General features: G+C 35.5%; 1 protein-coding gene across 4 annotated transcripts in view; it reads right to left on the bottom strand.

Moving 5' to 3' along the window:
* The window catches only part of ZNF407 (zinc finger protein 407), a 334,117-nt gene that overhangs the window by 65,294 nt on the left and 253,819 nt on the right, over nucleotides 1-15,004 (bottom strand). Inside the window, exon 9 of one of the 4 annotated variants that reach the window (XM_027650925.1) lies at nucleotides 1,949-2,006. The exons of the other annotated variants lie outside the window; for them this stretch is intronic. Coding sequence (XP_027506726.1) covers nucleotides 1,984-2,006 — 23 coding nt within the window. The 3' untranslated portion in view covers nucleotides 1,949-1,983. Of the gene's footprint in view, nucleotides 1-1,948; nucleotides 2,007-15,004 lie in introns of those variants that run through there. 4 annotated transcript variants of the gene reach the window in all.

Below are 15,004 nucleotides of genomic sequence, written 5' to 3'. Positions count from 1 at the left end.
TTGTCAAGTATGGATTATTTTGTAGTGTAAAATAAATAAATAAATAAGAATCCCAAGTGATACCTTCTATTCTAATGGAAGTATTATACTGGTTATTCATGATGAATCTAACCTAATGAGGGTACATTATAATCCAGCCGTAGTGACTATTCAATTTCTAAATGAGCTATATAGCAGTGGGGGACCTTACACCACCTCAGAAGCACTTTCCTGTGGCAGTTCACTACTTTGCCACTACTGAAACAGTTACATGCAACCCATCCTGACTATAGAATGGATCCCCTAGCATGAAACGTACTATAAATACTGGGTTGTCACTGTCCACTCCATAAGTTTCCATGAGCTAGGCCACACAGGACATGGCTGTTTCCTACAAGTTACCATGCTATGCCCAATTGCCTGTTTCAGTTACAATCACATTAGCGCTTCCTACACTAGAACCCTTAATTGTTGCTATGCCCACACATTGTAAATGAGTTAAAATTTTACAATACTTTGCTTCTAGTAAGATCATCGCCTTCCCAGTGTTGTTCCTGACCACATTAATACACAATGAAAACCGTGTTGTTGTTATCCTTTTCCATGCTCCCCTGGGACCACAGAAATACTACCAAATATTAAGTGATCCCCAAACAAATTTGGAATTTCTCACTTGAATTCCTTATGGTTTTATTAAACTGCTTCTGGTCTGCCAGTGTTCCAGTCTCCATTTTTGCAGAGAACAATATAGTTAAAAAGAAAAAGAGAAACAAACGCCACACAACAATCCTTCTTCTCCCTTACTATGCCCAAATCATGTCTATATAATTTAAATCTGTAAGTTCATTCCCAAGTCAGACACAGCAAATAATTAGAACTAAACTAACACTAAACATATATATTTGGGGTTTAGTCATGGATGCGCAGCACAAGCATGTTCCCTGAGACAGAATCGTAGGGCAGATAGCGAATCAAGCAATGGGGAGTGTCTGTTGTACAATACCTTCAGCTGTCTCCTATAACACTGACCACAATAAGGCACTCAGAAATTCATCAGTGAAAGTGTAAAAATAGAACAGGGAAGCAGTTTCTGGTTAAAACACAATTGAATAACAGATTTTCCCAGATTTTTCAAATCATTTCAGTTGTTATATTTGTACAAAGTCATGAAAAAATAGATTCTTCATAACAGCTTGCAAGATGTCTACAGATTTATATATCAGATAATTAAAAAAGAGGGCATGATTTCATGAGCGGAGCATGTTGCACGCACCAAAGAAAATGTTTATTTGTCAGACAGTTTGGGTTGTTTACATGAACAATAGACATCTAATTTATAAGTATTATACTTGGGTTTTGTGGCGGTTTTTTTAGCAGATGCACTTTTAAACTTGTACAGATAACATTAATTTTATCTGCTTGCAAAGAGATTTGACTGCTGAAGTAAAATATATGAACTTTTCTTACACAGACCCAGATGAATCTCTGTCTCTGTTTTTTTCTCCTCATGGATATTTTTTGTCTACTTTGATACATCAGTGGTCTTTAAAATAGCTGTTCTAGTCATTATCTAAATTGACAGAAAAGGCACCAAATACATCAGAAATAAAAAAAGTTAAATTAAAATTACATAAACGCAAAGCTTAAGACAATAAAGTAATCTGCTCTATACTTAAAGGTCATCTAGAAAAGAGATAACTCTGTTCCCTGTTTGCAGTAAAAATAGAGTCCAATTTATGCAAAATTGATCAAGCAATTTCTTTCTTCATATTTAAACATTTCTAAGAGGAGATCAAAAAGGCTGTGCTGGCCAGGTTGCTGACCAGGAAGAGGAATGGCAGAAGGGACAAGGGAGTGACTTTTAATTTCATTAACCCTGAAATTCTAAATAATTTGCCATTTTCCTTTCAGAAGAGTACACGGCAGGTAAGTGACAGAATGCAGGTGTGGGCGTCCGTCATAATAAAGGCAGTTTGGTTGAGCGCAGTGGAGCGGCGGCGAACCTCAGTGAGAGATTACACACGGACCTATTGGCAGAACATGGCAAGGGAGAATGTCAGATTTCATATTCGCCAGACATCTACAGCAACTGATGCCTTGTAGTCAAAGGCTGTTAAATTACCTGTGAAGGTTACTGGCAGCCCTGAATGTTTTTCTCATTGTTTATTTAGTTCCAAAAGCTCTTGGTCTTTGTGCTGATTGCCCTAACTGACAGCCCAGGAAATCTGGACTTTGTAAACAGGGCACTGCTGTATTGAATTACAGGTAACAAGTGTGTAATCAACCTGCTGGGGCTGGACCTTTGCAAAGAAATCTTCGCTATACAGACAGAAAAAATAGGTTTCAATACTGGGGAATCAATTACATGAGCAGATGAGTATAAAAAGAGATCAATTTAAATCCTTTGTGCTTATTTACTACAGCATATTTAGAAAAAGGAGAGACCCTGCCATAGTAGAAAGGTAATTAAGCACTTATTTCATGGTTGCAGTAATACTATAGAAATTAAAGGTGAATATGATTTGAAGTACCCTCATTATAATCCATAAAACCATACTAGTTAAACAGCCCTTAGCTGCAATATGCTTTATACAAAATAAAGGAAAAGCTTGCAGGTTCATGTTCTTAAAGGAGAGTTTCTGTACTCAAATTACATAAACTGGAAAAAAAGACCAACCCAAAGTGAAGCAGTTATTTTTGATCTTCTAAAAGCTAAAGAGAACCTCTATAAAGCAAGGATCTAGTGAAATCTAACATTGTGATATTTCTGCATAACAAAATAATATAATAAAGTTCAACAACTACCCCCTGACCATAGATTTATATAAGATATTTAAACTGTAATTGTTAATTAAAAAGCATAAATAAAAATCCAGTGGCAATCAGTCAACAGAATAACCCTATGCCAGATAATATTGAGTCATTGAGTAGTACATGAGAGGAAATATTTTTTTTTCCTGGTGTTTTTGGTTCTTTTTTTAAATCATCAAGATAGGCCAGTTCTCTCTGTGTCTGTGGCTACCATGGGCAATAACATTCACTAAATAAAGAAAACCTTAACAACAAAGATTCCAAAATATAAACATCAGACAGTATCTCCTATCTGAACATAATTTATTAAAACAGATACTGTATGCTATCGTCTTATTATGCCCCAAAGACTTGTTTTTGCAGTTGGAAATTACAAGAAAAACAAGGTTTCATTAATGTACTCACTGATGATGATAATTTTAGACTACTTGTACTATTGGAACTTATGCTTTGTTAAAGCAACCGAACTGACATTGCTAAATTTTATTCACTCTAGGGAAGCAGTTCTCTACTTTGGCACCCACAATTTCTTTTATGTGCTTGAAAAACATGTTATAAAATTTATTTCTGTTTGCTCATCTATCAGTATTTATGTACCAATACGTCTCTAAAAATTGAAGTCCCTGACTTACTTGTAAGCGGAGGGTTATTTTTTTGCAGATATACAACAATATGTGAAATGCAACCTATGGCATGGAAGAAGAGCTGAGGACAACTCGACCAGGAATGATAGAAGCACTAGTGCATTTCCTATCAGTACTCTCCACCTGACTCAAGTTCTAGGCTCTAACAGATATTTCTGACAGTTTCAGCAAACTTTATTCAAGACTACTAAAAAAGTTTTGGTCAAGAGAGAAAACCAGTTAACTTCTAATGACTGTCTATTAACAGATAGGCAAACTGCTGGACACACCCTCCCTTCCTAACTAATATTTCTGTAAATACCTGCATTTTTTATACATATCAAGATTTTCAGGAGAAGAATAACATCCTTTCCCAAGTCAACAGAAACAGCTGGTAAAGGATTTTTTAAATCTGACTCACAACAACAATAGCTTGTGACAGTGAGAAACACTGCTCCAGTGTTGCACTGTGTAATACCACACACATTTCTGTCCATTTCAAATGTACCATCTTTCGATGGTATTGGAGATCTGTCTGTTCTTGTCTCATGAAACATGTTGACAGAAACATGATTTCACATTTTTCTACTGCTCTTTTAAATACTCTCTTTGAGATTTTCACTTCCCATTTGCTTTTCAACACACTTTATATAGTTATGATGATGAAAAACTCATTAGTATTGAAACTAAGGTTCCTATCATGTAAATATTTGTACATGCGTTTAAAGTCTCAATTGATAGTCCCAAAATCAATGTTACTAATTGAGGTGCACACTAAGTACATGAACAGTGACATCAATGGGTAAAAACTGAAGCTCTACTTAGGACTACATGGTACACGTAAATGGGAAGTGTATGGATTACATTTTATCAGCTTTTGGCTTTTGTCTGTGAGGTATTCTGTGACAGGAGAATCACGAAATGTAACTAACACAGAGAGTCACGGTGCCTGGCCTTTGCACCGTAGATGGAAAAAAAAGTAAAAACTCCAAATTTTCTTCATTGTTTCTAATCATCTGAAACTTGTTTTTTTTAAGTTACTGTTTTCCTCCTCTCCCTTTTTCCCCCCTCTTTCTAGAAAGTAAAGTTAAAGGACATCTCCAGAATTATTTGCTATACTAAGGTACTGTTAAGCTAGTTATGGGCATACAACTCTCCCTTATTACCTGCCTTTCTAAAATACAAATACAAATGTCATACAGCTCTAGCCTTTCTTCTCAAGGACAAACACTATATGTCACATAACTGGAAGTGCACATCTTCCAGAATAAAGTCTTTATTTGATCACTTCCTGCACTGAGCACCTATCCTAGACATATGATGGCATTTAAATTCAACCTCACAAAACAGAGCCCATTGTACAACAATGAAGCACTCCAGTCAATGCCGCAGTCTTAACTAGATTCACATTGATAATATATTGCTATAATTCTGCTTCAATTAAAAGCATATTTCAGCAGAAGCCCAGGATATGATAGCTGCTCTATGCATTTTAATAATACAGATCAATGGTGTCAGAATTCTACTTTACATAAATAAAGACTGATCATATTAAGACAAAATTCTGCATAACCTAAATGTATATTAATAGCAGCAACCCAGAAACTGATCGCAATCTTTACACTCTGGATAAAAATCAGTAAGCCTATTTCAACTGCCTTCAATGTTTTAAAAGCAGAAGTGTTTTATTGTCTCCAAGACAAAAACATGGAAAAAAAAATCAATATACAATACCAAACTCCAATGAAAATGCTTAATTGGTTCTAAACATTAGCATAGTAGGAACATGCTATTACATGATTTCTGCAACTACTAAAGTCAAGCTAATTTATCCTGTACTTAAAAAGTTAATACAGGAAATGCAAAATTCTTATTGCATTAGGAAAAAATTCTGAAATACTAAAATATTTATCTTTGATTTTCATGTTAATATGTAGTGTTATTAACAAAATTAGGAAAGTTGCCATTACTTGTGGCCTAGATTATGGGATATTACTGGAAAGGACCAAAATAGATAGCAAATGTAACCTATGACAATGCGAGTATTCTGAAGAACACACTTGTTTTTACTTATGTGAGTTCCAGCATTTCTAGAAAGTTATTGAAAATTTTGCTTCTCTGTATTAAAACTACCCATATAATATGTTAACTATCTGACTTTCAATTGACTAACTGTGATAAGCTAATGCAAAGAGAAGTATGGTATTACATCAAAAGTACACCTTTCTTGCAAGAAGTTCCTTTAAATTTATCAAACGTTGCTGGTAATGCTCTATTTTGTTGCATTAAACAGCACAAATACTCCTTAATCAATGAATGCAAACTAGACAGTATTGTAAATGCCTTTCCAAATAGATCTAAACTAGGGTTGCATAGATACAAAAATAGATACTTTTAGATGAGTAGATGATACGATAAATCAGGAAAATCAGTCTTCTCTCTTGGACTGGTATAGGTTCTTATCTTTCAAGAGAAAATTTCATTACTTATCCTTTTCAGGAAGAGAAATCAACAAATACAAGTATTAAAAAAAAAAAAAAAAAAAAAAAAGGAGAAGGCTAAGGAAAGGCTAGTGCAAAACAGCTTGTAACTTAGGTTTTCTCTACTGCAAGAGTAAGTCTTAGGTTGCAAGAATTATTAAGAATTCAGCTAGAAAACAAACAAACAAACAAAAAGAACAAAATCACTCTGATGTCCAGCTACCAGACAAGTTCTAGAGCTTTAACTGTGATAAAATCATTATAGTGACCCAGCTGGTATGGTCTTAAAAATGTCCAGCTGACTTGGTTGATAGAGGAAAGAACTCATGTAAACTAAAACAGTTTTCACACCACTTAAAGTAAATACACATCAAGAAATGCTTCCACAATACAACTGCAGAAAAAAACACCTTCAACTGAAATAGTGAAACAAGCACAGAATCTGTGCAGACCTAAAATGAAACCCAAAAAACCTGTCAGACTGAATTAATAATACTCATTAAAAACAGAAATCTAAGTTACAGATTATAGAATTGTTAGGGTTGGAAGGGAGCTCTGGAGATCATCTAGTCCAACCCCCCTGCCAAGGCAGGGTCACCTCAAGGAGGTGACACAGGGACACATCCAGGTGAAGCTTTTTTAATCTCACAGAAAATACAGAAAATAGAAAGTCATATATAGGTATTTCTTACAAAGATAGAAAGGTCTTTTTCTTAGAGAAAGGCAAGAGGATGGTTAAGTATCCTCATATTAATATATCACAATTTTTTTTCTCCAAAATACCTTGACTTAAGTATAAATGAGGTATGGGGAGGAAGTAAAGCTATAGTCACTATTTCCTGGAACTGATCTTTCTCAAGTAACTTTAACCGAGAACTGATTTTGAGGCTATATCAAAATAGTCAGTTTCCATCCCCTCACACACAGTTAAAGCACTCAGGCTTTACTTTTGGTCACATATTCTGTATTTTCCTGTGTTTTCCAGACAACTTGGAATTTGTTAAGGTAAACAAGTGACAATCCTGCAGAAATATTTTGGACTTCCTGTTTTCAGGGAGAAGTGAAAATTAAAGCTCTGTTACCCACAGGGCAGGATTCTCAATAGCACATGCAAGTACCATCAGGGAAAACTAAGAACCAAAAATATCATTTTCTAAACCTTCATCTGTCAAAAACTGTTCCATTTATATAAAGCAGACATTTGCAATACTTCTACTTGTTTTTTGGGGGGAATGAAGAGGATTATTGAGGGGACAAGAGGAGGAGTCACAAACTTAATTCAGCTAAATATATATATATATAATATATATATAAATATATATAAAATATAAACACTTCAAAAGGGAAAGCTAAACACTCCATAAAGTCCACTAAAGACTTTTTCCCCATTTTTATTCAATTTATTGGGGGATGTTGTGGTGGGGAAAAGCATACTACCCTAGTGACTTGCTTACAAGAGAATATTAATGGAGTAAGTCAGAGAGTGAAATTGTATAGAGCACTAACTGTTTCACTTTAAGTCCTTTGGCAGAACTGTTAGTATACTATAAACTCTTATCCTGGATAATCACAAACTAACTTTCTCACCTAAACAAATTCCATAATAAAAAAATTAAATCTACTTGCAAATTTATTACCTGGTTAACAGCACAACAATAAAACTCAAACAACATAAAAACCCTAACAATTAAGCTACTTAATTAAAGAGATGCTGAAGACAAACTGAAATGCAACAATATATAACTGCAGTACTAACTTCCAAGTAAAATCAAGAAAACGCACAGCATAAAGTTGAATGGCTGGCTTTACTGTAGTACAGCACACTACTCCAGCACACTGCTGTGGTGTGATACATTCTGCTTTGCTCAAAAAAACTCAACCACTTAAAATATCAGCATGTCTAAACTTAAACGAGTAACATGCCTATGAAAACTACAATTACTCCCTATATAGGTTTGTTTCATTCAAAACAATAACGTACATTGCAAGAAAATGTTGCAACTCAAACAAACACATGATGAACACCAGGAAAAGAAGTCATGATATACAATGATTCATTAATCAACAAGGCATAAAAGTATCCACAAATCTCTAAAAGAAGTTTATGGACCATGTTACACTTATGTCCCAACTGAAGGTCATAAGCAAATTTAATACTGATTATTAACAAAACTGATCCATCAGAGTCTTTGGAAACTTGGTTAATAATACTCATAAATAGCTCCTCTATGTTCAGCAGTGACGAAACTACAGGACACTGCACACAGTAAGAAATAGTATCTAAAATTAATAAACTAATTGCTTTGTTGCACTTGGAGCTAGTACCTTGTTGAAGGTAGTTCACAATTGAGTTACTTGCTTCTGATGTCTTACTAAGAGTTCTCCAAACACAGGAAGTATTGTATTCCTGTGGAGTCTTGTCTGGTGAGGAGAAACACTTTCCTGGGAGAGCTAATGGATGCAAGCGCATCTCCCACATACAGGGGTAATATGGTCCTCCATTTTGGAACAGCATGAATGCAGTAAGTAATGAAAAAATATTTATAACTGTTATATAACTCCAGTTAGAAAGTTTCTCAATCACTTCCCAGAACTGAAAAAAGTGTATCTCTAGAAGTAAAATGGGATTTAAAGCAAAGAAAGGCCATTGTCATAGTATGTCAAATGCAAGAAAAATACAGAAGACAGAATATGAATTTCTACTTAGTCTTTATTGAAATGATAATGCAACTGAAGTGGTCTCAGCAGACTTGGACTATGGAAAACACTATCGACTGTCTGGAAAATACATTAAAACTGTTGGTCAACTCCGTAATTGTATATTCAGCTGAAAGTTTGTCACTGGTGTTTTTTGCTGACCAATTCAGCATCACTGGTTAGATCAAACAACATTGTGTTTGTATGCCAAAACTACAATGTCTGTCTTTGCCGCAGTGTCAGTAACATAATATATCAGAAATAGTCATACACAGCAGTTTTCTATATCTCCTATACCTTTAACTTAATCAGACACAGTGTGACTCACGAATGTCTGAGATCATTTCTTTCTGCTTGTATGAGCTCAGGAAGGCCTCTTTAATTTATCACCAAATAAAGGCACAAATTGCTGGTGCTGGTGATTCTGGTATCAGCCTGCAGCTGCAAGAGGGAGAGACCTTTTGGTTCATATGACATTGTCTACTTTACAGCCTTGCTCTTTTTGACTAAATAATCTTTGATTGCTTCACAGAACTCTCTTAACTTCATCACCGGATCAAGCCAAACACTAAACAGTGTTTGTCTTTTCACTTGGCTTCATTTGACTTTTAGAAATCCGGATATAATGCTTCCTTCCATGAGTAAATACTTACAAGCTACCCGTGTTCGTGTTTAGATTCATTGCATATATAAAAGTGAAATATAAAACTCAATGCCAGCCTGTATTTAAAAATAATTTTTGGCGTCTCATACTAATGAAAACAGAGCATCACTGTAGAGAACGTACTGTTTGCGTGAATGATAATACAATACCTATGTGCATCCTGTGCAGTCAGAAAGGCTTGGCAAGAATTTATGACACAGACAAAAGAATTCTTTCAAGGACATGTAGCAAAATAACCTGAAGTTATGAGACAAAAAGACAGGACTAAGACCAGTCTGGAATGCCTTCCTCAAACTGGAATGGGCAAAAATGAAATGCACTCAGAGTTGTAATCCTTCACTTCTTTTTTACCTCTGGACTTGATATTTGATAATTTAAGGAAAGAATTTGCCATTGCTAGATGAAATCTACAGAGCATTTACAACTTTAAAGGTATAGTCAGTGTAAGAATGAGTGTACCATCTGGCCGGAAGCTTGAGCTACCTTTTGGTTTGGTTTGGGGGTTTTTTGGGTTTTTTTTTGGTAATTCTATCTTTTCACTGAAGAAGTGGTTTACTGATCACTCCTAAGTGTTTAGTTATGCTCTGTTTTGGAAAGTAAGACAGGACAAAGAAGGAAGACTGTCGATCATGAAACGAGATTTAAAACCAACTCCAACTGGTTCACTGTGAAAAATGACATAAAAAAGTAGTACTTTCTAGCTGATATAAGGTTTACTTCAGATGTTCACTATCATTATAGAAAAGAAAAAAAAATCACATGCAAAGATCAGATTCTGTCACTATTATTCACATTAGGCACTACCTTAACATGCCTCACGAAAAATTAAAGTCAAAATAATCTGACACATTATGGCAAAATGCCCTTTATCTAGCTCATACATCTATGAACAGACACTCCATTAACCATATTCAGGCTTTTAACTTTATTTTTAAAGACAATGCATTGGGCACAATTCATTCATTCTTTTCCAGCAATTTTAAACTGATTTTGATTTATTGATATCAGACAAACTGTTCCTGACTTGTAATGGTGAAGGACTACACTAGATTCAAGTATTTATGTCTAAGGTTTAGGAAATACTTCTTATTACTCAGAGTACTTATCTGAGAAATGCTTTTAATTGAACAGATTGTAATTCTAGACCTAATAAAGTAAGCTTTCTCAGATGAACTAGACTGATGGTTATAAATGTTTAAATTATAACTCAAACACTCCTCCTACATTCTTCTGACCTAAAATGTTCAGCATAAAAGCAGTAAATACTGTCTGGTTGTTATTTTAGTCACTCTTAAAGTATTGATTTTACACTAAACATAAGGAAATTAAAACCTTAAGGTGAAACCAATGGTTTTTTACAAGTTTACAGCGAAGTCAGTAGAAGGTTTGTTTAAAATATCATTCATAGCACATATTGACATTATAATATAACTGCTAATGATCAAACACAGAGGAAAATATACGTGCACTTTACTACATACGCACATAAAAGAATATTATACATGACTGTTCTAAAATTGTATGTTTTAAGTGCTGTGATATTAAACATTTAATAATTTGGCAATTTTTTCAAAGATAACTATTAAAATAAAGGGAGAAGAGGTCAAATGTCAGCTCTGCTGAACTCCTGCCTGGTCCTGCAGAGAAGGTATGTATGGGGAATGAGGACTAACCAGTTTCTTCATTTTCCTGGACTAGATGAAGGTCAAATATCTCAAACTGTAAGATAGCTATGTTCAGAGCTACTTAAGCTGAGGCCACCTGCAGCTAATGATTCTTGTTGACAAAAAATCCACCTGAATACTCCATCCTTCCTTTCACCCAACCCCTGACAACAAACAGCCAAGTTTTAGGAGGTATTCAGATCTATCTATTTCTGAGCAATTTCAGACAATGAGGAAAACCTTATCTACGCTCCCCTGTTTGTGCAGTCTGCTGCTCTATGGTACAAAGGCTGAAACAGCACAAGTTACGCAAAGCTTCACTCTGTGTCTGCTTAAGGTGAAGGGCATGGTTGCATATTAGTCTACAGAGCACAAGGAAACAGAGGTACTGTGAACCACACCTGTACATCTTTACATCAACCGTAAATTTAGAGCTATTACCAAGAGTCATATCAGCCAGCTTGTAGATCTCATTCAAATGAAGGCTGCAGTATTTACCCACAATCCTTACCACAAAAAATACTCTTTGAGAATAATATCCTTGACTAGTAGATAAGGGTATGAAATGGTATGGCTGCTAAGGACAGAATTTTAGATTTGGCGCTGCTGCTGACTACGTTTGCTACTGGGATTACAGAAGAGACTTTCTTATGGGATACTGCTATCAGCAGCAAGTTGTGCCAGCAGTAAGGGAAACGCTCTCCTTCTCTCTGAAATATGAGAACACATTTCTGTGCATGTTCCCCCACTTTACTCCTGATGTGCATCACAGCTACTTTTTTGACATGGAGCCCTACCCAGCATTTCCATTTCCTTTTGCCACATTATTAAAAGCAGTGCATATCACTACTAATATATGTCTCCACCACAGTAGAATAGGTGCAATTTACTTTTGAAAAGATGTCCTAAATTAGGGAAAGACTAGCCCTTTGGGAGGCTGGGACTTGGCTGTGGGCCTTCAATTGACTCCCTGTCTAAGCCTGAAAGAGGCCTCATCCATACATGTATGTTTGAACTGTGGGTCCAATACAATTTCAATGGGAAGCTGGACATTTACAAGGTAGTTAAGCATGTAACATGCTTACAGAATTGGACTTTAATTTCTTTTTAATTACCCCATTTCCTCTCTTTCTTGCTACGGATCTGAAATTATCTAGACTGTTTCTAAATTGTATAATATTGCTTCTCCACTCATGAAAAACACTAAAAATTTTTAAAAGGGAAGATTAGAAAGTCAAAGATACTCATGACAATTTCATAGGTTCCACTGTCAAAGCTTACTACTTCTGTACATCTGTACATCCAACCATTTATCTTAAGAGCCTTACTATTAGAATAATCTTACTACCTGATATTTATTAAGTTCATCACTGACCAGAATTTTGTTAACAAATGTGGGCACGCACAAAGTAAAGTCATTTTGCAAAGCAAGAAGTTAATTTTCATTGTACACTTAAGATAGGGAGTTGCTGTCTCAGTTTGACATGAAAGATACAGAGCATTTTCCTCAAACTTACAGCTACTCCTTCTTTTTCCCCCATATCACAATGAAGTTTCAATGAGTTAGTTTATCTGTGTAGATTAGTTTATGAATTGCATTAATTAATAACTGCATTCTTTGAAAAATGTAACCAGCTCTTTAGCATCTGTCCCAACCTTTTCTCTGTCTCAAATGACACTAAAAAAGGAATAAAGCACACTTTTATCAGTAACGTTGTCTGTACTGTAGGAACATAAATGACAATTTGAAACCTCAGAACACTGATTGCAATTGTTCCCCAGCAGCAATAACTGGTTGTCTGGGTCAAAATTCCCAAATTGTCAGTGATGTTTAAATATTAGCCTGATTAGTCAATAATTTAAAAGTTACCAATAACACTAGTGCCTTGACTGCACTGCACTGTTGAGAAAAGTAAAGATGATGACATAAGGGGAAACAGAACACATCACCTGACTCATCCACACCCCATCTTATGTGCGGTGAGGCCTCATTAATTTTAAATATAAATTGAAGGAAATGTTTTCAAGTACCACATACTGAATTGAACTGAATTTGTGCAAAAGCTGCTGCTGAAAAAACACAATGCTTGAGTAAGTTGTTCACAGAAAACAGACATATTTAAAAATATATAATTTGTCATATCTTTCTTTGGGCTTACATGTCTATAAGAAATTTTGGAATTTTAAGTAACTAAATCTTCCAGACAAAACACCTGGGAAGAAAAAGTTGTATTTGAGCATATTACATATTTGTTACATTTATTATGGCTTTAAACAAAATACTTATGGAATTTTGTATTTACTCCAAAATCAACAAGTATTTTTAAAGGTGCACTTATGAGAAATCTAAACTTACTACATAAGTAATATGCAGTTTATTTATTTACAAAATAATTGTCTAAACTCCTCTTGTAACAAAATCAAAAATAAAATAATCCTAGAGGAGAAGAGGGTTTAAAGTGTGTTTAAAGATGGCATTATTTGATTGGGGATCATAAATACTAATATCTCAGCTTCAATCAGAAGTAATACCACAAAATTACTGCAGACTGAAATTATGATAACAATATTGTGATTTAGATTACATACATTCACACAGGAGTGAGACCTTTTCGCTTCTGCTTGCCATGCAGAGACCCGAGAGCAAGGAAAGAGGGATGGGGCAGAGTCTTGAGACAACGCTCCAGACTGTTATTGCTCCTCTTTCCTTCTTTAAGCAAAAAGAAGGGGTGGGATGGATATTGTAACTCTTATGAGTGTCTCTTGAGAAAAAAAATACTGCAACAGAAATGATGGTTACTTATCACCCTTCATCCTTGGCTTTATCAAAAAACCAAAATCTAACTTTTAAGATGAATTGCAGGTTAAATAATCAGCCTTTTAAAACATGTACTTAGCAGTGTGGATAAATCTTACCCTGAAGATGATACAGTTCAAAATTCTAATAAAAGATGATATCTGAGATATAAAAATGAACAATAAAATCACATATTTTACCCTACCAAAACAATAAAAGCTAACTGCTCTGTAACATTTCAGTCAATAGAGCAATGCAATCAAATTTATAACTTTAGCAAGAAGGCTCAAGAAAGCCTGCATAAATTATTTCACGAAGTATTATAGTTAGAAACACTTGAAGAAAACTGTGAATAAACAGAAATGCAATTGATTAACTAAATAAAATTATAACAAAGAAATATCAAGAATTAAATGCCAGGACATATCTCACAGATCTATGAAGGCAGTTGCAACATTTACCAAAGAGCAAGGCATCTTCATGCCCCCTTTGAAGGGCTCTGTGTGTCTCTGCATACAACACATAGAGCATTCAGGCTTATGAGCAGTGAGCAGGATTATGTGGGGTTGGAGAGACTTCTGTCCACCTCCCACTCTGTATCAGCACAAACACCTCTTGCTATCTCAGCATTCCAGAGAGGGTACTTCTTCCCCCCACATCTATTAACTAAATAAAGCAAATCACTTCCAACAGTCTTTGCTCTGAAACGCAGAGGGCCCAGACCCCTCACTTCCCAGCTGCACAGCAGCTTGGCCAGAGGCAAACCGAATCTGACGCAGGAGCCACAGCTACACTAACAAAATACTGTTCCTGGCTTCTTTGGGGATGATTAGTCAGGGCTGGCCCCCAGCACTGCACTTTGAAGTTCACATGCTCTGGTTTTAAAAGCTGGGATTCAGTCTCCACCGGAGCAGTGAAGGGGGTTCCCAAGTGGAGCTGATATGTACCGGGGCAGGAAGAGCTGACACACAGGTGCCTGCAGTCAGACTTGCCCCAAATGGCAATAACGCTGTAACACTCACACTAATGTTCACCAGTGCAGTTCCATGCCCAAAGCAGAGCTATGCTGCTGGTTCTTGAGGAAATACTCCGCTACTTTAGGTTTTCCATAAATAGAGATACAGTGATTTTAATAATGCTGTTTTGTTTTTATACCCTGACTCAGATCTGAAATATGAAATAATAATTTCTGGCTCATGTTAACCTTTTTCATGAAATATAAGGAAATACTACCTTTTGTTGTAGGCACTCAGTGATTCTGCATCACTACTAGTAACACACACACAGTG

The sequence above is a fragment of the Corapipo altera genome, unplaced genomic scaffold (genome assembly GCF_003945725.1).
Source record: "Corapipo altera isolate COAL_440 unplaced genomic scaffold, ASM394572v1 24, whole genome shotgun sequence".
Lineage (NCBI taxonomy): Eukaryota > Metazoa > Chordata > Aves > Passeriformes > Pipridae > Corapipo > Corapipo altera.
This window is presented reverse-complemented; position numbering and strand designations above follow the sequence as displayed.